Below are 25,020 nucleotides of genomic sequence, written 5' to 3'. Positions count from 1 at the left end.
AGGGGAGCAGGGAGCAGAGGGCTCTGGGATGCCAGCCTGGCTGGAGACCCACACTGTCAAACAGGCCTGGAGTGGGATGTCTGAACCAACAACATTCCTGGCATGGAAACTGCTGGACCCTCTAGGGATCTCCACCACACCCCATTTTTCTGGCCTGCAGTTCTTCCCCTGTAGCAGAGGAAGCTGCAGTCCTGCTCCATCCCATGCACCTCTCCAGAGAGCTGGAAATTCCCAGAGGAGCAGTGAATTGGATCTCAGTGACCTGCTATGGGTCTCTGGGCTGCTGGACAGGGCAGGGGGGCAGCACCTTCCCCCCTCTCCCAGGAGCTGGCAGCAGGTGGCAGCTGCCTGCTCTGCAGAGCCCACAGCACCTACAGGCTGTCACAGGAGTGGACCAGGCTTGGTCCTCTCCAGGGAGTACTTCTGGCCTTTGCTCAGAAGCAAGACTGAGCTCCACCAAGTCTGTCATCAGCTGAGCAGGACTGCAGCCTTGCAGGTGGGGAGCTCGGGGTCTCCACAGGATCTTCCCTCCACTCTGGCACCCGGGTTTAGCTGTCCTTGTGGCACTGCCATCTCGGACAGGAGCCTGCAGGATATATACCTTCCTAAACCCCTACATCCCCCGTTGCTGCCACCCCTGGCTGGGAGAGGGAGCCCCAGGGCAGCAGAAGTCCAATGAAGAAAGGCACAGGCAAAGCAGAGTTCTGTGGGACAGTGCAGGGCCAGCAAGGGCCGAGGACACCACAAGCAGCTCCTGAGTGCGAGCAAGCGCTGGGACCATGTGGGGCAACACACCCATGTCCCCAGGAAGCCCTTGGGTGGGGGGCTCCGGCAGTGCCCTGGGAATTATCTTGCGGAGATGTCAGGAAGAAGCTCAAACAGACCCTGCAGAGCACGCGGGGTGCCCCGTGGTGTGATCTTCCTGGGCACGGTGGGGGCTGAGCCCCGTGTGGGAAGCACTGGGCAGCTCTCCGCCCCGCACCCTGCAAGCTGGAGGTGCAGCAGCTTGTCCTGCGGGGAGGAGCAACCCGCGCCCCGGGCAGGGACGGACCGGGGGGTCCCTGCACGGAGTCGGCCCGGGCTGCGGGCTCCCCCGGCCTTGACCCGGGGGAGCGCCCTCTCCCGCCGCCACCCCTCTGCGCCAGCGGAAGGGTTGGGGGCGCGGGGCCGCTCTGCAGGCAGCGCTACGCCCGCATTTGGGGGTTGCTAAAGGCTGTCGCGAAAGGCTGCGCCGAGACGCCGCGGGTGCACCGTGACCGCTCGGGGGGTCCGATTCCCTGCCAGGCACCGGCCTGGGCGGGCGGGACGCCCGCGGCAGCGCCCCTGGGCTCCGTGCGGCGTGGGAGGGATGCGGAATCCCCGGAGCGCGGCGGCTCGGCTCGGTTCCACGGGGCGGGGACCCGCCCACCCTGCGGCGGCGGCCCCGGGACCGGGACCGGTGGGGGCGGGGCCAGGCGGGGCGGGGCGGCCCTAGACCATCCCGCCCGGCGCGAAGAGCCAATGGCGACGGGGGGCGCGTGGGTGGGCGGGGCCGGCGGGGCGGGGCGGCGGGAATCGGAGCGCGGCCGTGGCGCTGCCGGGGTGGGCCGGAGCGGAGCGCGGGGGTTGCGCTGTCCCGTCCCGGTTGCCTTTGTTGTCTCGGCTGCCGCCGAGCTCTCGGCCGGCAGCGGCAGCAGCAGCAGCAGCAGCATCGGCATCGGCATCGGCGGCGGCAGGCTGGGGCGGCCGGGCGGGCAGAATGTCCCAGGAGAACTTCCTCGGCATGGATGAGGGAGCGCTGCGGAAGCTGGTGAGTCCCCGCGGCGGGCAGGGCAGGGCCGGGCCGGGGCACGGCCGCGCTGCCCGCAGCCTTTGCTCGCTTGTGGCGGCTCCCAGGCGGACGGATCGGTGCGTCCCCGGCAGTACCCCGGATCCGGGTGCCCTGCCGAGGGAGGGGAGGCGGTGGCTGTCCAGAGCGGGCAGCCGGGGGCTGCAGGGGCAGAGCGGTAGCGTGAACCGGTCTGCGCCTCTGCGGATGGTGGAGCCGGGGGCCCTGCCCACCCGGGGCGGTGAGCGGGGCCGCTGGCAAAGAGCCGCTGCAGTGCTTGGGGGGGTCCCGGACAGCAGCACCTGGAGGGGCCCGCGCTGGCCTGGGTGGGAGCTCTGGGCACGGGTGAGCTGTAGCACAAGGCCCTGTCCTGCCCCAGTGACTCCAGAGACTCCAGCCCTGCTGCTTTGGTGACACTTGGCCCTTTGTTTGCACCCGCACTTGGGCTGTAATGTCTGTTCAATGGCTCCATCTCCTTAGCCAGTGACTCCTGCTTGAGACATTTCCTGCTGCCGGCTCAGTTACCTGCTCACAGCTCTCTGGGTGCTGGCTGCCGCCTGGCCCAGGTCTCTGCTCCTGTGCTGCCTGGGGCTGGCTTGGTGCCAGGGCTGCTCCCCAGGCCAAGCGCCTGCACGGCTGGGTGTCCTCTCCTGCGTGGCAGCTACTGGAGCAGCGTCCGAGTCACTCCTCTGCTCCGTTTGCTCCCCTGGGAGAAGGAGTCAAGCCCTGGCCTCGCCACTGTTGGGACCGATGGGCTCATGGCAAATGAGCGCCTGAGTGTCCCAAAGGTGGGGCTCTGGGTGCTGGGCTCTGACTGCTCAGCCAGGGCTGTTGTGTCAGGAAGCCCTACAAAGTGCTGCCCAGCTTTGGGCAGCCCTGCCACCTCCCCTCCAGCCCTGGGGCACCGCAGGCTCGGTGCTGAGTGTGGGGTCCGGGGCCGGCGCTGGGGAATGGTTACAGCAGGAAGCTGAGTCAGTCGGGAAGGCATGTCTACGGGAACAGGAAAGAGTTGGGGTGCTGCAGCACTGGCAGGAAGCGGGAGCTACACCGTGCCATGGGCAGGGGGTCGGCACGGGGGCTGCGCTGCCCTGGCAGAGCCTCCTGACATGCCATCCTCAACCTGCTCTGGGTGACAGTGCACAGGGCTGCCCATTGTTCATGGGCTGAGGAGCCCACCGCCCCCCATGGGGTGACATGGGGTCAACGGGTGGCCCTGGAGGTGTGGGGATTGGTGGTCTGGGTTTCTCCTGTCTTGCCAGTGCTCCAGTTCTGCTGTGGCCCAGCTGAGGTCTCTGGGCTGAGATGGAGCCCTGGGGCCAGTGATGGGGTGGGTGTTGGGTCTGTGGTACAGTGGGGTCTTCAGTCAGCCTGGGGAGATGGATCTTACTGGTGCAGCAAGCGCCGCTTCTCCCCTGGGTTTGTTCTCTGACCCGCTGGGGCTTTGCATCCCTAGAGCACCCAGCTTGTGGCTTGGGTCTCCCTATGCCTGTGTGGCGTGGGCTGGGGAAAGCCTGCTCTGAGCTGATGTGAGGCGGAGAAGGAATTATTTTTCTTTCTGGTTAAGTTTTGGCTCTGCTCAGCTGGAAGAGGATTAGCCCATATAAGGGAAAACTGCCTCTCCCACTGCTTCCTCCCTGTTCCTCTGCTCTCCCCAGCCCTGGGCTCTGGGCTGCTTCTCCTCCTCCTTTTTCCCAGCAAGTCAGACCTCAGCAACAGCGTGTGATGTCTCTGGGGGTCCTGGAAGAAGGAGGCTGCGGGATGTGAACAGGTCTCTGCAGCCCCCTCACCAGGACCATTGCTGTGCTGGCTGGGCTGGGAGCTGCTGAGGAGCCTCTGCCTCTCACATAGGCATCCACGTGCTTCCCTCCCCAGTTGCCTACTGGTACCCCAGTCCTGGGGAGGCCAGTTGCGATGAACCTGTGGTGCAGCACAAAGGTGACCCAAGAGTTTGGAGGAGCCCAGGGAGGGAGCTGTGGGGGATGGGGTGGGTGCTGCTGCAGGGTGGCCCTTAGCTGGGTGTCTGGAAGCAGGGGGTTATTAGAGTGCTCAGGGCTGTACTGAGCTATGAGCTATGGTCTGCTGGCCCCAGCTGCGGAATGCTTCCCTCTCCCGGCCCCTCCAGATCTCAGCATGGTTAATTAGGCAGGATGCAAATCCCCTTGCAGGCAGAGGCAAGGCGGGCTTGAGCTAGGAAAGTAATGGCCATGAGGTTTTCTTACACCCGGTGGCCTTTGGGAAAGGCCTCAATGGCCCTGAGGAGCATTGCATCCCAGCTGTGTCCCCATTACGCAGCCATCCTTTCTGCTTTCCTCTGCCTGGGAGGCAGCCGCAGTCTCTGTGGCTCCTTCCAAAGGTGACAGTGAAGCTTGGGGCTGCGGAAGGTGCTTGATGCACCTGGTTCCTGTCCCCAGAGCAGTTTCCCTGTGGCCAGGCTCCAGCCTCCCAAGTGCTCTGTGCTCAGCCGCTCCTGGGAGCCAGATGGATGCAGGGCTAATTACGATCCTCCTGGAGGAGCCGCCAGCCATGCTGGGGCTCGGAACACCACTGTACTTGGGCATCGTCAGGAAAGCAGCGCATAGATGCCTTGCCAGTACCCTTTTCACAAAGCCACTTTGTGTGTATGCCGAGGCGGGCGTTTGCTCGTAACCATTAATTTGCTGACAACTGGGCAGGGCTGGCGGGGCCCTGGCATGTGCTGATCCCTGGGCCTGCCCTCACAGGCAGGGTTGGGCCCCTCGGGCCCCTTCCCACCCCCTGGCTCCAGCTGCGGTTTCCAGCATGCTCCCCCTCGCAGTGTCCGCAGAGCCTCCAAAGCTGCTCATTTGCCTCATTGCGGCTCCCTGCTGACGTGGGCTGAGGCTCTCTCTCCTGCCCTGCTGCCATCTCTCTCACAGGGAGCAGCCTTTTAGGACCCAGGTGCAGGTCAGGTCCCAGCTGAAGCCTCCTGGGCAGGGCAGGCCCTGGAGCTGGCAGGTGGGTGTCACGCAGCACACGGGTGCTGGGGTGTCCCCTGCTCCGGAGTGTGTGGGGCTGGTGTCCAGTTGTGTCTCCCCCTTTCTTGTGTTTCCAGATCCTGCATCTGCTGCCCCCTCCCCCCATTGCCCTGACCCAGCTGCTGGGGCCAAGCCGTGCACTGCCAGCAGCTTATTTAGGGAAAAGCCGGGGCCTCGGCCTCCAAGTGTGTGGTGCAGGAGTGTTTTTCTGTCCTCAAGGCCTTTGCATGGCTGTGAGGAGAGCCATGTTACCCACGGGTCCTCCACCTCCAGCCTCTTGTTTTGGGCTGGACCAGACTCCATTGCTCCCCTTGCTGCCACCCATGCGCAGTGGAGCTGGGCTCCCTAGCCGGCCAGGGTGGTCTGGAGCAGCAGAGGGAAAGGCCCTGTCTTGGTGCCTTTGTCCTGGCAGCCAGCATCCCTGCCTGCAGCCACATCCCCAGGGAGAAGCAGCCACCTGGGGCAGGCAGGCCTGGCATGGACGGGAAATGGGAGGCCCCTTTGGACAGAGGGGCTGGCTTCCTTGCCAACATCCCCCTGCTCTGGCAGTGCAGCAGCTCCTGCTCTTTCCAGCTGCTTCCCTCACTTCCCTGCCCTTGTGCCAGCGGAGATGCCAGCTCTGGATAAGAGCCCAGGGCAGGGGGGGATGCAGATCCCAGCTCTGGCCAGGAGGCAGATACTTGTGCCACTGTGGGACACAGCGAGCGGCTGCAGCATGCTGGCAGGGATGGCATTGCCAGCCAGCACAGTGGGAGCTGCCAGGGTGGGAGCGAGCGAATACCCCGGCTTCAAGTGGCTGCCCCTGAGGCTGTGTGTGTTTTCGCTGCTGGGCTGGCTGGGAGTAGCTGTTCTGGCTACCGAGCATCCTGCCAGGGTCTTCCCAGCTGGGGAAGGATGCTGCTCCCGGCTGGGCCTTGAGGCTGGCAGGGGCTGGAGGAGCACAATTTTGGCTGCCACTGGGGCTGTGTGCCTGCTGGCTTCACTGGGATGGAAATATTCCCCTCCCGGTCCCCAAACCCTGGACAGGGAGGGTGAAGGGCAATGGCTTTGCTGGAGGGGCTGTGCAGAGGAGTTTCTGCGTGTGGGCAGTGATTTGGGGCCCTTGGCGCTGCTCAGCCTGGGTCCGGCTGAGGGACCAACCCTGAATTCCTGCTGCAGCAGAACCTGAAGAGGCCAGATGGGTGGCCTGGCAGTGGCCCATGGGACTGATGCTCTTGTCCCATGCTGCAGCTGCAGCTGCTTCCAGCGTGCCAGGGCTTGATGCTGACAACAGCTGTTGTGGGTGACAGGGTTTATTTTTAACGAGCTCCATGGGAAATCATCTCCCGGGTTCCCAGCGATGGGTTGGTCCTGATGTCACACAGCAGGACAGCGGGGCTGTGCCTGCCCTGGCTGGCCTTTCCCCACAGATCTGGCTGGCTTCTGTCCCATTTTGGCATGGGGCGGGGGGGGGGGGGGGGGGGGGGGGGGGGGGGCGCAGTGCTCTGTGTGGCCCCCTTGAAGCACTTGGGCCAGTGGCAGGGCTGTGGCTGTGGACCTGATCTGGAAGAGGAGAAGCAGCTCTGGGTGCCCATGCCAGGTCCTGGTGGGTAGCCTTGGGTGGGCTGAGGAGCACCTGTGAGATGTTTGGGGGTGTGTGGCTGTGCTGCCCACATACAGAGGGTTGGACTTTGATTTAGGACAGATCCTGCTCATGGATTTGGCTCTGAGAGCTGCCTGCCATCCCCTAGATGGGTGGGAAGAGTGGGGCTGGGGGGCAGGAGAGCCCTGCTCAGTGGAGTTCTGGGCCCCTCCCAACCAGCATCTCCTGGGGGCCGTGAGAGTGGGAGGGGAGCCAGATCCTCTTCTGTTCCCCTCTGCTGCTGGAGGGGCTGGCGTGGGTGGGAGGGCTTATCCCTGTGCTGGTGGCATGGCAGGGCAGGGCTGCCGGGAACCAACCTGTGGTGGCTGCACAGACCACTGATGGGCATTCATGCCATGTGTCCCTGTCTCCTTGCCCCTCACATGCCTGAAGATCTCAGTGCCACCATGGCAACCCTTCCTCACCATGGCCAGTCCCAGCATCCTCCCCCCGGGGGGGGGAGGCTGTGCCTGCTCCTTGCGGGCTCAGGCAGTGTCGGGCAGCGTGCGCCATGTGCGTGGGCCCTGCCAGACAGATGAACCCATTGTACGGTGTGTGGGCAGCCTGCCGAGGGCGGCACTGGGGCTGAGCCGGGGGGCTGCAGCTGGTGCTGAGCCCTGCCCTGTTGCACCCAGCTGGAGGCAACACTGGACTTGGCAGAGCGGCGCCGCATCCGCTCGGCCATCAGGGAGCTGCAGCGGCAGGAGCTGGAGCAGGACGAGGAGGCGCTGGCATCCAAACGCTTCCGTGCAGAGCGCGGCAGCCACCGGCAGTACAACAAGGAGAACTGGCCACGGTGAGGTCCTGCTTGCCCCCTGCCTTAGCCCCAGGGGACAGTGGCTTCAATGCATGGGTGCGAGGGTGGGACCAGGCTGGCGCCAAGCAACTTGGCGTGGGGGGGGGACAATTGCCTGAATTTGCCAGCTGCTCACGAGGGGACTTTGTTCCCGAGCAACCACAGCAGCTCTCGGCGGGTGGCTCTCGCCCTGCACAGGTCCCAGCGCCTGGAGGAGGAGCAGCAGACAGCCCTGGCTGCCTTGTCTCGGCAGCTCGAAGACATCACTGATGTGGAGGAGCTGACAAAACTGGTGAGTGACCGTGTGCCGGGGCTGACCGTATGCTGGGTTGACCCTGCATCTCTCCGGGTCTTTCTGTCTTGCAGCTGCGGGCAGCAGGTGAGTACGAGGAGCGCAAGCTGATCCGAGCTGCTATCCGCAAGCTGCGGGCTGAGGAGATTGAAGGTGAGGCACTATCCCTGCGTCCCAGGGTGGGTACCTTAGAGAGCCTGGGATGCGGGCAGCTCCTTCCTAAACACCACCTTTGCTCCCATCCAGCTGCCACCCTGGCTGGGAACGCGCAGAGCAGCCGGAGGGACAGCACCAGGCCCCCTGCTGTGCCTGGGGATGCGAAAAGCAACCGGAGGGACGATGCTGAAACACCAGCCCTAGCTAGGAGTGGGAAAAGCAGCCAGAGGGATGACACTGAGCAGCCAGCCCTGGCCAGGAGCAGGGAGAGCCACAGCGAGGGCAGCACCGAGCCCCTGACTGCAGCCAGGAGTGGGGAGAGCAGCCAGCGGGATGATGCAGAGCAGCCAGCACTGGCTGGGCTGGAGGAGAGTGGCTGCGGGGGGGCTGCAGAGCGGCCCCCTGCCCAGGAACCCGAAGGCTCAGTGGTGAGTGCGCAGGGTGCTGCTGGGGGGACAGGACTTTGAAAGACCTCCTCACCCTTCCCTTGGGCTCCTGTGCCAGCCTTGTCTGGGGCACAAACCCTGGCTATGCCGGGCTTGCCACCTGAGGGGACTGGGGCAGGCAGAGCTGGGGTCTCTGGAGTCATGGGGGATGTGGCTGGGCTGTGCCAGCATGGCCCCAGCAGTGGTGAGCTGGGGCTGGGGGCTCAGGCCTGAGTGCCCCTGGGCTTCTCCCTGAGGATGCACCCTGGGTGCGAGGGGTCTGCGGACCCCTCAGCGCACTTGGTGCGCCCCTCCCTGCTGCAGCTCTGCAGCCATGAGGCAGAGCTTTTGGAGGCAACGGCTGCTCGTCCTGCCTGTGGCAGCTGCCTGCATCAGTCCCCTTGCGTAGGCAGAAACCTTGATTCCCCTGGCTGGTCATTCCTGCTGGCCCTCGAGGGGCTGGGCCTTGCTCTGGAGCAAGACTGGTGCCCACCAGTCATGGGGGGCCTGTCTGGCTGGGGTAAGGATGAGCTGGTGGGCAGGGCTGGAAGGAATGTGTGCAAGCCTGGGTTTACTGCCCAGCAGCGGTGACCCTGCAGGGGACTATGGCTCTTGCAGTGGTAGGAGGTCCCTGCAGACACACCACGCAGAGTTGCCCTTTGTGGGAGAGGGTGGGGAAGGGCAAAGAGTGGTTATAACCACAGCTGAGCGGGAAGACTTGGATCCCTGCATCCGCCTCCATTCAGTCCAGCTTCCCCCTCCACCTGCCCCAGGACTGTGGCAAGAGGCCATGGGGGACACGTGGCCCTGTACCACCTTTCAGCGCTGTCTGCCTTCCCCATCTGGATGTGCTGGCGTGCTGCCCCAAGTCCTGGCCATACCAGGGCACGTCCTGAGCAGCTGGTGTGGCTGTCCCGCTCTGTCCAGCTGATCACTCCAAACCTGAGGCCATTTTCCTTAAATGGCAGCTGCAGTGGCACCTGGATTTGTGTCCCAGTTCCCTGTGCCCCCCTGGGGTATGGGCCTCTCTGTGCCTCCCCCTACCCTTGAGTCACATCAGCACCTGGAGCCCGTGGTGTTCCTAGAGGCACTGGCACCCTGTGACGTGGCTGGTGACACCAGGACACCCTGGCCCTGCTCATGCATGTGTCAGGGATGCACCTGTCACCTGTGTGTCCTTGCCACTCTGATGTGAGCATGTAGTCCTGTGCCCAGACCATCCCATCATTTGCCAAGCAGAGCTGCTGGTGTCGTGGGCAGGGACACAGGGTGATGCAAAACTGGGTGCTCCCTGCCTCGTGGAGCCCTGAGGTGCCTGGGCTGGGGGGCAAGAGGGGACAGGGGCACTGGGCAGGGGCTGTCCTCTCCTCCCACCTCCTGGCATCCATGCTGGACAAGGCCAGTGTACTCATGGCAGAGGCCACAGAGGGACCCAAGAGCCAGCTCCTTGCTCTGTGCCCTGGTGCTTATCGGCCCCACGCAAAGGAGTGCCGGGGCCCTTGGTGTACGCAGGCTTTGGGCCCACCCTTTGGTCGACACAGCATCCCCCTCCCTGCCTGGTGGAGGCAGCAGGGTCTGGGGACACCTGTCCCCCTGCCAGCCTCCTGCAGTGACCCCCAGGCAGGGGGTGGCTTGTCCGTCCCTGGCAGCGTGCAGGCAGGCACCTGGGTGGCATGGGAAGAGGCCACAGCCTGCGGAATGTCCCTGGCCAGGTGGCAGGGATGGGACAGGGTGACCTGGTCAGAGACTGGAGTGGGGCTGGCCCTGCTCTCACCTCCTGCTCTCTCCAGGCCCACAAGCGAGATGACACGGTGGAGGCGGAGCACATCCCAGCTGGGATGCAGGAGCTATGCAGCCAGCAGGCGGAAGACCCCCAGAAACCCAGCGCCCAGGGTGAGTTCCTGCGAATGCTGGTGACAAAGCCCCATCCGGGTGCGTGCCTGGGGCTGGAGCAGTGCCAGGGCCAGCTGCAGGGAGGGGCAGGAAGATGGAGAGGGCAGCACAGCATCTCCCAAAGATGTGGACAGGGGAGCTGGGTGCCTGGTGGGGCCATGGGAGCAGGCTTCCCCCATGTGGAGCCTGTTCTCTCTCTCCTGCAGCTGTGGTCTCAGGGACCCTTGTGCTCCTGGAGCTGCAGCCGGCCCCAGAGCCCAGTCCAGAGCCTGAAGATGATGGCAAGGAGCCAGAGCAGGACCAGCCGTGTTCCCCAGGTGCTGCTCAGCCCAAAGGACAGCACGAGACAGCCTGGAAGGAAGAGAGTCCCGGCAACCCCGCCACTGCTCAGGAGCCCGGTGTGGGGCAAAGCCGCCGGGTGGAGCAGCATTCCCCGGGCCAGCCCAGCGCTAGCAGCCAGGACAGCCAGGTACAGAATTGGCAGCACAGGCTGGGGCTGCCACTGCCCTCTTTGCTGAGGGATGGTGGTCCCATGGGTGAAGGCAGCCTGATGGTGGCAGAGTGCGTGTGGCCCCCGCAGCTGACTGCTTTGTTTCTTTCCCTCCTTGCAGCTTGATGTCAGGGTGCGCGGCCGGATGCTAGGGCTGGCCAGGAGGCATGGGGAGCTGCCAGTGGGTAAGTGCAGCCCCATGGGGACGGAGCGCTGGGGCCGTGGCCTCCCCCAGTTGGGTAGTGCTGCCCCAGGGGGCCCCCCCTGCGCTGTGGCACATGCATCCCAGCAGCGCGGGGAAGGGCGTCAGCCCTTGGGGATGTGACTTAAACCCACATGGGCTGGGGCAGGAATGTGAGGGCAGGACATGGCTGGGCCAAGGGCCATCCCCAGGCAGTGACCACTTGCCGCCCAGCCGTGTGGTGGCGGTGCGTGCCCCAGCCGGGTGCCCAGGGGAGCAGGGTGCCAGGCAGGCTGTTTACCAGTCCCCCAGCTCCAGGCCGGGCGGCCGCAGGGCCATGAAAGGGAATTGGTACCGGCAGCAAACCCCAGCCTTTTGCATTCTTTGTCCCAATAAGGTCAGGAGCTATGCGCTGGCTGGCCCTGGCTCCCCCTGGGGCTGCACTCCCTGGCCCGGCCAGGGCCCAGCACCCTCCAGGTCCTCCCTGAAGCCTTGAGGGATCACTGTGGCCAGCAGCTGCCCTCTTCCTACTGCTGGGAAAACTGTCCCCACGGCTGTGCTGGGAGGAAATGGGGAAAAAAATCCAGAAAGCAGCTCTCTGCCCCCAGGGTCAGGGTTTGCACTTGGAGCAACCCTTGCAGGCAGAGGTCCCCTCCCGTCCAAGAAGTCCCCGGGGGCTGCTGCTTCCTGGGAAAGCAGAAACCCTGGGGAGATGCTGGGGGCTGGTGGGCTGCAGCGTGGCACAGCCCTGGGGCAGAGGGAAACTTGCAGGACCCAACGCTCCCACCTCACCTGGGGGCTCAAACCTGGGTGCTGGGGAAAGGCTGAGCCACCTCACTTGGGTGTCAGTGGCTCCAGCCCCAGGCCAGAGCGCTGCCTATTTGGTGCCCCCTGCACCCTGGGTGCTTCCTGAGTGGGGGCAGAGCCACTGGTCCCCTTCGCCTTCTTCTCCAGAGGCAATGCTGGGCTGGTCCTGTTATGCCAGGGCCTGGTGGGTGCAGGGGTGATACTACTCTCGTGGCACAGACCCCAGCTACCACTCACTGCCCCGCCAGGGTGCGGGTACCTCAAACTCTGCCTTGCCTTCCTCTGTGGTATCGTTTGGCACTGCAGGGGGGAGCCAGCTGCCTGGGGTGCAGGGCAGCCTGTGAGTGCTGGCGGATTTTGGCACTACGCTCTGGGGTGTGTGGGGTGACAGGAGAGGGACCCTAGAGTGCTGTGCTTGGGGAGAGTGGGGATGGCAACAGCACCCTATGCCACACTCACCCTCTGCTCCTCTTGTCCTGTTCCTTGCATATCTGGCCTGTCTCCTTCCCAAGTGGCAGTGCCCACCCAGAACGTAGTGGGGACCCCGGCTTGCCTGAACACTCACCAGTGGCAGCAAGCATCCTCCGCCCTGCGCCCAGCTGGTTGTACGGGTAAGGTCCCAGCGGCGGCTGCCTCCTCTCTCTCTGCTTCCCAGTGGCAGGAGGTCCCTGGCAGAGCCTGGGCAGGCACAGAGCTCTGTGGTGGCAGGATGCTGTAGGGCGCTGCTGGCTGAGCAGGGCTAGCTGCTGGCTGCCCACCGGCTTTCTTGCCCCTTGCCCATCATCTATCCCTGCTCACCCATGAGCAGCCAGGCCCCAGCAGAAGCAGGGGGGGCAGAAGCTTTGACGTGCTGCAGGCACCTAGGGAGGGGGAGGGGGCAGCATGCACGGCAGGGCAGCCAGAGGCATTTCACATGTAGAGGGGTCTCTGAGGGGCAGCATGCATCGCTGTGGGGTGCTGCGTGCATGGCAGGGCACCGGAGGGGGTGGGTGGCATCATGCGTCATGTGGGCGCCCTGGGGTACATCACGCGTGGTGGGGCACCCTGGGGCGGGGGGGGGCCCGCGTGCATCGGAGAGGGCACCCTGGGGGGCCGCACGCATCGCGTGGGGTCAGGGAGGGGGACGCAGCATCCACGGCGGGGACGTGCGTGGGTTGCTGCGGCCCCGCTGACCCACGGTGTCTGTCCCGCGCAGAGCCCAGCCCTGCCGGGCCGTCGCCGCGGGCCGCCTCGGTGCGGGAACGCGCCCAGCGCTTCACCCCGGCGGGCCCGGGGCCGGCCCCCAGCGCGGCGGCGGGCGGCCCGGCGGGGGCGGGCGGCGCGGGGGGGCGGGCCGGGCCCGGCCAATGGCAGCGGGGGCCCCGCACGGCCCCGCCGGGGCCCGCTCAAAACGCGCGGGGCGGCGGCGGAGGCGCAGAGCAGCGCCCGGCCCCGGTCTCCGCCGGCCCCGGCCTCGACGGCATGAAGACCACCTTCACCATCGAGATCAAGGATGGGCGCATGCAGCCCCTCACGCCCCGCGTCGTGGCCACCCCTGGCAGCCAGCGGGCAGGTGGGCACCGGGTGGGAAAGATGGGCAGCACGGGCAGGGGCATCCGTCAGGGGATTGGGACAGGGAAGTGGGTATCCGGGGGGACGCTGGGTGGGCAAAGTGGGCAGAAGGCACCCGTTGTGAAGATGGGATGGGGAAGGTGGGCAGTGTGGGCAACTGGGCACTATATGGATGATGGGCATGAGTGGGTATTGCTCAGGGAGGTGGGACTGGGAAAGGTGGGCAAGTGGGCACCTGTCAGGGAGGCAGGCACCATGGGGGCAATGGGTGCCAGCAGGCAGGTAGGCGTTGGCAGGGCTGTAAGCACTGTGGGATGGTGCTTGCGACAGGATGATGTGTATAGTCGGGCAGTGGAGCAAACAGGCGCCAGCGGGCAGTTGGGCACTGACAGGTGGTGGGCACCAGTGAGCAAGTGGAAACCTGCAGACAGGTGGGCAGCAGCGGGCAGGTGGGTAGCGATAGGCCAGGCAGGCGCTGATGGGACACGTCAGCAGCAGTAGCGGCATTTGGGTGTTGGCAGCCTGGAGGCTCAGCATGGGCACTGCCAGAAGAGCAGAGGCTGTGGGCAGGAGCGTGCCTGGCAGCCCTCACCCCTTTGCAGCCCTCACCCCTTCAGCCTGCTCAAGGCATCTCAGTACTGGGAGGCTGTCTGGCTCTGCAGCCTGTCCCCATCCCTGCTGTCCTGTCACATTCGTGCCCAGAGTCCTTTCCCAGCTCCCTGCCCTGTCTCCATGGCCCTGCCCTGTCCTTTGCCCCATGTTCATGCTCTAACCCCATTGACCTGCTGGTCTAGGGGAGTCCACGCTGTCCTGCTCCGTCCCATCCCCACTGCTGCGCAGCGTCTGATCCAGCCCTGCCTGCCCACAGAGTGGGCTTGGGATGCTCCTGGGGCCATCTCCCGTGCCGGGGGATTTTGGCTCCAGCTGGAGCACTGCAGAAAGTGCCCTTCCTTGGGGAAGAGGATGAGCTGGGGTGGTGAGGGGGGCCTGGCTTGCCTGTCCCTTGGCTGAACCCAGAGCCCTTCCCCTGTGCCAGAGCTCAGTGCCCACTGCTGAGGCAGAATGCATGTGGCAGCCAGGCAGCCTGGCCGGAGTGGCTCCTTGGGCACGGGGCTGAGCGTGCCACACTGGGGCTGGGGCAAACCCCGCGTGCCTCTCGCTCCCCTTGCAGAGGTGACCCTGGGACTCCGGAGCACCCCCATCCGCATCACTACTGTCCCCAGCAGTGGCAGCAGCATCTGCAGTATCAGCAGCAATGTCATCAAGGTGAGTGCCCAGAGGGGCTGGGGGCCGTGGGGCCATGTCCCACTTGGGCATGGCCTGGAGGGGGTTCTGGGCTTGGGGTGGGAAGCAGTGACCAGGGCGGGCGGGTTGGTACTGGCAGTATGGTCTGGAAGCTCTGGCTCGTTTGTTTTTTGGTTGGGTTTTTTTTGCTTGTTTTTGTTTGTTTTGGTTTTTTTTACGAAGAGAGCCTATGGTCTGTGCATGGATCCACAGCCCTAGCCACTCTGGGGGGGTGGTGACGGGGAGGTGGGCTGGGAGGCTTTTGTGGGTCTCCCTCTGTTTTAAACACCTTGTAGGGTGGCAGTAGCTCAGGGAAAAACCCATTGCCATCTACCCCTCTGTTTTCCCTCCTGGGAGCGGACCTTGGCCACGGTGGTGGGGAGCCTGCCCAGGGTTGGGCTCCCCAAGGCTCTCTGACCCACGCTGGAACCATGAGCTGGGGTCCTGCCTCCTCCTGCTTTGCAGTCCTGAGCTGACAGCGGAACAGCAGCCCCAGCCCACTTGGCCTGGGAGGGATTCTTGGGTGTGACTGGAAAAAAAAAAAAAATTCCTCTGCTGTTTTGGGGGGCGAGTGGGACGCAGTACCCCCTGGGTGCTGGAGACAGCAAGGCTTGATGTGCACAGGAGGCAGCCCTGCGCGTGCGGCCCTTTGAGTGCTTTTATCTGCTCCTGGCCATCTAGGGTAATGCAAGGCGCTCGCGCACGCAGCCTTGGCAGGAGCCAGGATGTCAAGTGCAGTGCTGCCTTGCTTGTGGCCCTGCGTGTGCCCATCTTGCCCAGCTGCCTCTGCAGCCATGGTACCAGTGGCTTGCTCCATCCTCGGCACAACCCTTGCCAGCGCGAAGCAGGCAGTGCCGACAGCCTGGCTGGGCTGCCCTCGAGTGCTGCCTGCACTAGCCAGCAGCTCCTGCTGCTCATGGGCAGCTTGCTGCCTGCAGAGGGGTGTCTTCCCTGCGCTAATGCGCTTGGGCAGGCTTGGCCTGAGCAGCCTGTCAGCTCTCATTAAGGTATTAGCGGCACTGCCCAGTGAGGTGGGGGACTCAGGACCCATCAGCTGCCTGGTGGGAGACACAGCCTCCAGGTGTGCTCCCAGCAGGCAGGGAGGAGGAGGCGGCAGCAGTGCTGGCAGTCCTGCCAGGTAGGGCTTGTCTGGAGGGACCGGCAGGGTGTGGGATCTGGGGACAGTGGCCACTGCAGCCTGTCCTCTCACTGGTGGGGTGCCACCTGTGCCCATTGTGCAGGGACCTGCTCCCCCTGGGGCATTTGTCAGGTGTCGCGCGGGGGATGGGGACCCCCCAAAATCACGGCTGATGGCTGAGGCCCTCACACCGGCACCAGCCTGGGGCTGGAGATGTTGGTGTGTTGTGGCCAACACTAGCCAGGAGCAAGGAAGGCACTTGGGCAAAAGGGTGTGTAGGTGGTCTCTGGCCCTGGAGCACACCCAGCACAGTGATAGGTTGGGACTCATCCTGCGTGGGTGCTCTACCCCACATGCTGTGCCCCACAGCCCCCCCAGACTGGCCTCAAGGGTGCTGGCAGCTGCCCGGGGTGGGGGGGTGGGGGCGCTTGGCAGGGCTCCTCCTCACCAAGCCACCTGGTCCAGGGGCTGGAAGCACTGCCAAGTGTCGGCGCCTGCCTCGGCACCCCTGTGCGGGACCCCCAGCTGCTGTGACAAGAATAGCCCAGCAGGCCAGAGCTGTGCCGGGCCGGCCTCCAGCCGGGGGTGGTGCCCGGCGCCCCTATAAAGGGCAGGGGACAGCTGAGCGGGGCTCGCCGCAGCACCTGCCGGCACACCGCCGCCATGCCGGGGGTCAGCCTGGAGGGGCTGGCGCAGGCCGGGGCAGCCGAGCTGGCAGAGCTGCGGCAGGAGCTGGGGGCTTTCCGGGGGATGGTGGAGGGGGAGCTGGAGCAGGCACTGCGGCGGGTGCAGCCCCTGGCGCGGACACTACGGGCACTGCAGGAGGAGCACCTGGAGCTGCGGGCAGAGCTGGCACGCCTGGGTCGCCGCCTTGACCTGCTGGCGGTGCAGCTGGGGCCGCAGGAGCCCCCCGGGGAGGACCTCAGCACCCTCTTTCTGGAAGCACAGGACCCTTGCGCCCACTTTGAGGGCACTGAGGAGCCCGGCGGCCCTGTGGCCCATCCACCCGCGTTCTCCAGCACGCGCCAGCAATCGGCCCTGCACCTCTCCCGGAGCAACAGCGGCGTGAGTGCGGGCAGCCCTGCCCCACGGCAGCGCCCGGCAGGGGGGACGGGAGGGTGGCACCAGCCCGCAGGGCTCCTGGTGGCCCTTGGGGTGTCTGGAGCCAAGGCAAAGCCTCTGGCACTAGGTGGGATGGTGGCTGTGGTGCACGGGCGATGCAGCGTCACAGGGGTCTGCCACCATTCAGGCTCGCCGCTGCGGGGGGCAAGCGGCGCCTGCCTGTTCTGCGTTGCTGGCATGCTGGGCAGGCAGGCTGCAGGCAGCTGTCCTACCCCCACCCACACATAGCAGTAGCGAGGCACAGGTGGTGGCACGGGTGCACGTGGCCGGTGTCACCTCCTGTCAGCAGCTTTGCCATGGGCTGGCTGCTGGACCGCGGCAGTGGGACGCAGGATGGGACCAGGTGTGCAGCGGGGCTGCTGCGGTCCCATGCCGGCACCTCCTGTCTGCTGCCTCCCTGCCCTATTCTGGGCCTGGCCCACTGCCTGCTGCGCATTGCTGGGGGGTCATGCTGAAAGGGACTTGGCGTCCTGGCTTTGTTCTGGCGGGGGCCAAGCTGGCCTAGATCCTGAGCAGGGATGTGGGGGAGGCTCTTGATCTCCTGCACAAGCTCTTCTCTCCACTAAGTCCCTTAATTCCCTGGAAATCCCTTGTGCTGCTAACAGTAAGCACTGGCCTTGCCAGCACCTTGCCCAGCCTGGAGCACCCAGGCAGCCCCTGCCTGCTGGAGGGCCCTGGCAGCCTGCGGTGATGGGGTGGGGGATACTTGGGGATGTTTTGGCAGCCAGACTGGGAGCAAGTCAGAGACGGCCGGGCCCTCCTGGGGCAGGGGGTGCCACAGGGGGATGTCGCGCTCCCCTGCCTGCCTTGGTCACTGCGGATGCCTGCGGCATCCCCCCAGCTGTGAGTTCTTACGGCGCATGTGACACGTCTTCTCCAGTATCCCCGCTGCCCGTGGCACTGGGCAAGTGTCAGGGTGATGGGGGCCTTGGACCCTGAGCAGCAGGGGGGGAGGGTGGGGTGGCCAGCCTGGCGGGGGCTCAGTTGCACAGGGCTGTCCTTGCAGATGGAGCCGGAGGTGGTGGAGCAGCCCCAGGCACCGAGGCTTGAGCCTGAGCTGCCCAACGGCATGGAGAAGGTCCAAGTGAGGGAGCTGGAGAGAAGGAGCAAGCTTAACGTCGAGGAGCTGGGCAGGATCGAGGATGAGGATGTTCTGGATAAGATGGTACCTCCTCTGCTGCCAGGCTCCTGGGGGAAAGCAAGGGGACCCTGAGCTGGTGGCAGAGGGCTGATGCTGACCTCAACCTCCTCTTGCAGCTAGATCGGACAACAGACTTTGAGGAGCGGCGACTGATCCGAAACGCCATGCGGGAGCTGCGCCAACGCAAGCGAGGTACTTGGGAATGGGTGACCCCTGCAGGGGTCAGGGCTCTGGCAGGTGTTGCAGGTGGAGCTGGCAGAGTGCTGGAGCAGGGCCGTCCAGCTGCAGTGAAGCAGGAGGGTGTGCTGGGCCTTCTGCTGCGTGCCTGGTTGTGCCAGGCTGAGGACATCGTCCTTCCCATGAGCTGGTTCTGGACTGGCAGCAGCCAGCAGAACCCCCAGTGTGGTGGAGAGGGTGCCCGCTGCCTTTGCATCTCACTGCTGCCTCCCACCCACGTTTTCAGACCAGCGGGAGAAGGAGCGGGACCAGCGGCTGCAGGAGACGAGGAGCCAGGCTACAGCAGGGAGGGCCGGCCACACCACAGAGACCACCACCACGCAGAGCACCCAGTCGGCCGATGGCTCAGCACACAGTACCGTCACCAAGACTGAGCGTCTCATCCAGTCTAGTACGGGCTGGGGACGCACAGGGCTCACTTGCTCAGCACGACGGGTGTGCCGGCCCTTCAGGGGGCTGTGCAGAGTGTTTCCCAGTGCTCTGCCACCACAGCTTCCCTCTGCCACGCTCGCTGCTTGTCCTGCGTCTGGCTTAACTGTGCTGGGAGCAGGACCGTGGTTCAGGGCTGAGTTTTGCTGCATGTCCTCTGGCTTGCCCAGAGCCTGCCTGGGGATCTTTAAGGGATCTGCTCTGGTGGCTTCCCACCCAAGTGGGTGGCAGGGGCCTAGTCTGCACCTCGGGCCTGTCTCCTGTCCCCTACACCTCTGCTCTCCCAGGCCCTGGGTGGCTCAAGCCAAGAGTTGCTGCAGGGGGTTGAGGGATGTTCCAGCTCCCTGCTCCTTCGCACTGGCCTCTTTGCTCTGCCTGGGGGGGGGTGTGCCGCCTGTCCCCCCTCTGCCTGCCCTGGCCGTGGCTCTGCTGCCTGGGGCTTCTCCCTGTTGCACTATGTGGATGTGAAGGTGCTTGGCAGCAGTGGGTCTGGGGGTGCCACTGTCCCTGTCCCCCCTGATCCCTGTACCTTACCCCCTGCAGGCAATGGCACCAAGACCTCCCGTACCACAACCATGGAGTCAAGTTACACGAAGAGATCAGACCGTAAGAGTTTTTGCTGCCCTTTCCCTGTAGCATCCTCTGGGCGTAACCCCAGGGGCATCGCTGCCGCGAGTCATCCCTGCCTGTGGCGCTGGCAGAGCTCCCCACCTGCCTGGCACCACTTCCCTCAGCTCCTGCCCGAGGCCTCTCTTTCTCTCTGCAGATGGCAACAGCACATTTGTTCAAACCAAATCATCCTACAGCTCCTCTTCCAAGAAGATGGGCAGGTGAGTGGCAGCCAGCCCCAAGCGGTCCCTGTCAGCCGTCTGCCAAACCCTCTGCCCAGCTTGTGGTGTCCCCGTGCAGGGATGTCCCCAAAGCCTCCTGGTCCTTGGGGCACACTTGCTGTCTCCAGTGATCCCCGTGGGTCCCTACATGGGCATAGAGACATATCTGCCAGCCAGGGATCTTAAGCCGCCCCTCTTCTGTCCCAGGGACATGGAGGCCTCCAAAGCTCCAGGGCTGGGAACGGGCTGAGGCTACCATGTGCCTTTCCCTGGGCTGCCTGCAGCCCCCTTAGCTTAGTCTCTCTCCTAGCATCTTCGACCGTGAAGACGAGAGTGCCTCCAGGCAGAGCAGCCTGGCCGCACTGGAGCGGCGCCAGGCTGAGAAGAAGAAGGAGTTAATGAAAGCTCAGAGCCTGCCCAAGACATCAGCCTCGCAGGCTCGCAAGGCCATGATGGAGAAGCTGCAGAAGGAGGGCGGGAGGTGAGGCTGGGCCAGGGGCAGGCTGGCTGGGGCAGTGAGCACTGCATGGATAACACCCCGTGCCTTCTGCTGCAGTTCACCAAACCCCACGCTGGCACGCACCGCCGTGCAGCGCTCCTCCAGCTTCGGCGTGCCCAACGCAAACAGCATCAAGCAGATGTTGCTGGACTGGTGCAGAGCCAAGACCCGGGGCTATGAGGTGGGTGCCATCTCCTCTGCCCGTTCCCAGGGCCGGTCGCTCTGCCTTTCAGTAACTCTCCTGCCCTCGCAGCACGTGGACATCCAGAACTTCTCGTCCAGCTGGAGTGATGGCATGGCCTTCTGCGCCTTGGTCCATAACTTCTTCCCTGAGGCATTTGACTACAGCCAGCTGACGCCCCAGAACCGCCGCCACAACTTCGAGGTGGCCTTCTCCTCTGCAGAGTATGTAGCTCTCATGCCATCACGTGGGCTTGGGATGGCTTGGGGCGACTCTCCCGCTCGCTGCCCAGGGTGAGGGGGGACACAGGAAGGGGCGGTGGCGCTGGAGGTGGGCGCCCATCAGCGTTGCTTCCCCCCGTGTCATGCAACAAGGTTTGGACACTGGCGGGGAGAGCAGTGGCTGCATGGAGAGAGCCATGAGAGACCAGCACCAGTCTGGCATGGCGAGGCTGGGTGGTGGGGCAGAGCAGCAGCCCCCCAGGCCTGCCTGGCCACAGCAGTACATCCCACCCCAGGGTGCCGGGTGTGGGACCGCAGCCCCTGGGGAGCGGGGTTTGTCAGTGCCAGTTGCCTCCTTTCACAGTCATAGGGGCTCAAACACCGTCGCAGCTTCTCCAGTCTCTTCCCTTCCCTTTTTGCTTCTGGTTTTCCTGGGTGCTGAGAGACGGGAGCGCGTCCAGCTGGAGGGCTGGCAGCCAGCCCCTCTCTCCTTCCTTCTGTCTCTCTCCCACCCACTCCTCCTTCCCTCCAGCACCCTGCCCAGGGGCAGGGGCAGGTGGGTGGGGGTCCCATCCCAGCCGGTGCCCGGGGCGGTGGCGTGAGCTGGGAGCTCCCACAAGCTCCCTGGGTGCCGTGGTGCTGTTCGGTGGAGCAAGAAGGGGGCCATGTTCCTGGCTCTTGGCGCTCCTGGTAATGGACTTTTTGCCTTAATTGGGGAACCGGTGCGTGGACTTGAGAGCGCCATCGATCTCTCCAGCCTGGAAGCCAGGTGGCCTCTCGTCCTTCCTCCTCCTCCTCCAGCTCTTGTGAGCGTCTTCTCCCGAGCTTCCTGCACCAGGGCTGTGCCATGTCGTTCCAAGCGGAGCCGGGCAGGAGGGCTGGGCACCCCCACCCCATCCTCCCGGCGGGTCTATATAGGGGCTATATAGAGCGCCGCTCCGCTCTGGAACCCGCTCCCCAAGCACCCGGCGTGCCAGAACACCTCACTCCTCCTCCTCCACCTCCATCTGTCCTTCCCTCTGGACCTCACGCCTCTCCACGCTGCTCACCCACCCTCCCCCTCCCTTGCTTGTGCCCCCTCAAATCTCACTGAATGGCCTTGGCACGGCAGTGCCCAGAGCCCTCCTGCCCCTGCATCGCGCACCCCCAGAGCATGCGAGAGCAGAGCAGCATCTGCCGGGGGGTGGGGGGTGGGATGGGAACTGCATTGATCTGTGTCTCTTGTTTTCTCTCTTCCTCCCCTCCCTGACTGGGCTGCGATCACTGGCTTGCCCCTCTCTCTCCCTGCCCCCAGGAAGCACGCGGACTGTCCGCAGTTGCTGGACGTGGAGGACATGGTCCGGATGCGCGAGCCAGATTGGAAGTGTGTGTACACATACATTCAGGAATTCTATCGCTGCCTGGTCCAGAAGGGGCTGGTAAAAACCAAAAAGTCGTAGCCCATTTTCACCCCCCCGGGAGCGATGGTGAGAACCTTCCCCTCCAAATACCTGCCTGTGCCCCATTGCCGCCGCTTGGCTGAGGGGCTGGAGAGCCGCCGCCGCGGCTCGGGAAGAGGCTGGGGGATGGTGAGGGGCAAGTCCTGGAGGTGTCGGTCAGCAGGGCCAAGCTGGGGCCAGGAGAGGGGTGGAGGCAGCCAGCTGGCCTCTGGCCTTCCAGAATAGCACCCATGGGGATTTGGGGAGGGGGGTACTCTGTCACCCTGGGGTGGGCATTGGCTTTCCAGCCACGGGGATGGCGCTAGTGTGAATGGAGCTACTACAGCTCTTCCCTCCCCACTGGCTGAGCCCAACCCAGGGGATCAGCTGCTGGGAACGCCACTCTGGGTGTTCTGCAGCAGTGCTGTTTGGGTGTGGGTGGGCCCCTCCTGGGATGCCCCAGGATCACTGCTTCCACTTGCTGCCTCCTTCCCCCAGCCCTGGGGTGTGTGGGGGCTGCCAGGGCGGCCGGCTGGGGGGAGCTGCAGCCACTGCTGCAGGGCCAGGCGTGGGCGATGGTGCCCTGCCTGCGAGGTGCTGCCTGCTCATATATGGGCAAGAGTGGGAAGCCTGGAAAGTGTGAGTCAAGGCTTGGGTCCTGCCTCGTCTTGCACTGTTTGTGCCTGTCTTCAGGGGCATCCCAGCTGGCGCTGGAGCTGCTGCTCCCCCAGGCCCTGCGTGGCACCAGCACACCGGGGTCCAAACAATGGCTTTATAAGGGCAGAGCTGCGCTTCTTGAGCTGCCGTTGCTTTGCCATCGCTCCCTGAGCCTGGGCTGGCAGTGGCAGGGGCCTCCGGAGCTCAGACAGAGGCTTTCCTAAGGCCCTGAGCACACACCCCTCCAGGGCAGCCAAATCACGAGGTAGAGCTCAGAGCCCATCGCCTCCATGGCTGCATTGACTCCAGCGCAGGAGAGGCCCCGTGGAGAGCTGTGGTGGCAGGGCACAGGAGCAGCATCCCAGCAGAGCCCTGGGCCTGGTGGCTCTCCTTGGCTCTGCTGCTCCCCCAGGGGCTGGCACTAGCTGGGGGTCCCATCTTGGCTGTGCTGGTGCCAGCCTGGGGGGGTGGGGTGGCCTGTGCTGGGGGGACTGAGCGGTGCAGGGGGCTTATGGCAGCCTGGGGAGAGAGGGCTTGCGGGGGAGGGGGGGTGTTGAGGTGGTGGGTGGCAGATCGGGGTTTGGACCCTTCTTATGCTCAGAACTGCCCAATGCACCCTGTCATTGGGCGAGAGCCCCTGCCAGAAGGTGGCCCCAGGGTCAGAACCCCTGCCTGAGGGTGGCCCTGAGGCCAAAGTAGCCAGGCCTGCTCGGGGGTGCATTGGCCATTAGCAGAAGCCTGGGGTGCTGCGGCACTGTCTGTCCCTGGGGGGGCGGTGCTGGCACCTGCCACGCTGCCTGGCAGGGGTGCAGGGACCTGGGCAGGGGTGGCAGTGGCAGGGTTGCTTCTGTGCTTCCCCCCCCCAGCAGACTGGCAAGAGGACAGAGGTGGCAGGTTCCCCTCTGTGCCGTGCCTGGCTGTCACAGTGACTACCCTAGCTGTGCTGGCTGCCCCAAGGGCCCCAGCTCGGGGAGAGAGATGGCACCCGCAACCCAGGGAGCGCGGGATGGGTGGTGCGGGGAGAGTGAGGGCAGGGCTGCCATCCTGCTGAAGGGGCAGTGGCAGAGCCCAGAGGCTGCAGGGATGTGTGGCTAGCCATGGCTTCTCTGCCAAGGGCCCCCCAAGGTTGGAAGCTGCTGGAGCAGGGCCCTGCACCGACCCCACCACAGCACTGGGGCCCAGGCTGGGAGGTGGTAGGCATGGACCAGTGCCGAGCTGGTTGAAGCTGGGCAGTACCCACCCACCTGGTGGTGCTGTGCTGTGCCTGCAGCAGGCACGCCCCCCCCCCCCCCCCCCCCCAGGCTCTGGTCTGGGATGAGGGTGGGAACGGGCCTGGCAGAACTGGCAGGGGAGCAGGGCCAGGGCTTGTGGCAGGAGTGATGGGCAGTGTGTGACCAGGATCCCCACCTTTCCCTGGACCAGCTAGTGGTGTTTGGGGCAGGGGCACAGCACAGACAGGTGTTGGCAGGCACCAGCATCAGCTGAAGGAGGAGGAGGGTGGGCACAGCCTGAGCAGGGGTGACTGCCACCACGAAGAGCTGGGGTAGAGAGCACCACGGTGGCAAGAGGCGCAGACAGGCACCTCCCATTGCAGGCAGCATGCACTCTTCCCAGTGCCAGGAGCAGCAGGACTGTGGGTACTGAGGGGCGGGCAGAAGCTGAACAGGCTGATGGCAGTGGTGCCTAGCACCAGCAGGCCCTGGGTGGCATGGGTCTCCCATCCCAGCCCCCGCAGTGGGGCAGCCCACCCAGGGCTGTGCTGAGGGCTGCGTCTCTGCAGGACGCTGGTGGACTGCGTGCCCCTGGTGGAGGTGGAAGACATGATGATCATGGGGAAGAAGCCGGACTCCAAGTGCGTCTTCACCTACGTGCAGTCCCTCTACAACCACCTGCGTCGCCACGAGTTGCGCATGCGGCAGAAAGAGTGCTAGAGCCTGCCCTGCCCGCTACCCCCCCTGCCCTCAGGGCTGCTGGTGGGCAGGGGCGCTGCCTGCCCCAAGAGGGTCTGGGGGGCCACGGGACTGATGCTGGGGAGGGGAGGCTCTGCCTCACTGGAGCTTCCTTTGCCCTGGCTGGCTGCAGGCTGACCCCATGGGCAGGGCCAGGCAGGTGCTGCTTGGGATGCTCCCCAGCTTGGCTCGCCTCCCCTGCTCCAGCGCGTTAAGTTATTCATTTTCCAGGAGTTGTTTGTCAGCGGGCAGCACCCCCGCGTCCCCGCGGAGGCCCAGGCACAGTTGCGCCCTCGGGCCCGGGGCTGGTGTGAGTTGGCAGCTGAGCGGGGTTGCGCGGCCCAGCCTGGGTCACAGTGCATCCCACAGGCAGCATGCCTGTGAATGGTTCTCCTCAGCCCCCTGTGAAGAAGCCCCTCTCTCCACCACAGGCCCTGCTTGGTGCTACCTCCCTGGGGACAGCTCCATGGCCCCATGCTGACACCCTGCTTCCCACCACGCATGTGCACCCTGGTGCACTTCGACACCGGGGGGGGGGGTGCAGCACCTGTGTGCTGGGGAGCAGGTGGGGAGGTGAGGGGTCCCGGGGGAGCGAGGGGCTCAAAGAGTGAGCCAGGATGGCAGCCCCCCCACTCTCCTCCCCAGCTTGGGGCACCACATGCTTAGTGCTGCTCATTCCTCCATCACAGTCTCTACACCTGCGTTGACATGTGTACCAACACCAGCCAGACAATAAAGGTTTATTCTATAGGGCGATGCCTTCACCTTGGATCCTTCTCCCCGGCTGCACCACTGCTTCGTGCCACCAGTGCAGCACTGACCGCAGTGCTGGGGGGGGGAAGGAGTGCTGGCAGCCCTGTCTGCTCCTGGACCCCCCTGCCTGCAGGCCCACTGCTCACCCA

At 65.0% G+C, this 25,020-nt stretch overlaps 1 protein-coding gene across 5 annotated transcripts; it reads left to right on the top strand.

The window, feature by feature from the left end:
• The first annotated feature begins 1,575 nt into the window (after positions 1–1,575).
• On the top strand, positions 1,576–24,872 carry SMTN (smoothelin). 5 transcript variants are annotated; one of them, XM_075770135.1, is made up of 22 exons: positions 1,576–1,789; positions 7,057–7,217; positions 7,416–7,509; positions 7,584–7,662; positions 7,756–7,836; positions 7,888–8,093; positions 9,881–9,983; positions 10,190–10,452; positions 10,595–10,658; positions 11,974–12,072; positions 12,657–13,013; positions 14,184–14,278; positions 16,383–16,499; positions 17,563–17,721; positions 17,814–17,889; positions 18,161–18,325; positions 18,907–18,969; positions 19,130–19,193; positions 19,504–19,674; positions 19,750–19,873; positions 19,946–20,097; positions 23,950–24,872. In XM_075770135.1, the coding sequence occupies exons 1-22, from the start codon at positions 1,739–1,741 to the stop codon at positions 24,098–24,100; spliced, it is 2,895 nt and encodes a 964-aa protein (XP_075626250.1). In that variant the 5' UTR covers positions 1,576–1,738; the 3' UTR covers positions 24,101–24,872. The 5 variants fall into 5 exon arrangements, with proteins under 5 accessions (XP_075626250.1, XP_075626249.1, XP_075626253.1 ...); XM_075770134.1 differs by adding an exon at positions 21,389–21,560 and having other exon boundaries at positions 7,756–8,093; XM_075770138.1 differs by lacking the exon at positions 16,383–16,499 and adding an exon at positions 21,389–21,560 and having other exon boundaries at positions 7,756–8,093.
• Positions 24,873–25,020: the final 148 nt, after the last annotated feature.

This window comes from Balearica regulorum, chromosome 17 (assembly GCF_011004875.1).
Source record: "Balearica regulorum gibbericeps isolate bBalReg1 chromosome 17, bBalReg1.pri, whole genome shotgun sequence".
In the NCBI taxonomy this organism is placed as follows: Eukaryota; Metazoa; Chordata; class Aves; order Gruiformes; family Gruidae; genus Balearica; species Balearica regulorum.
The sequence above is the reverse complement of the archived record's forward strand: the minus strand, read 5'-3'. Positions and strand labels throughout refer to the sequence as shown.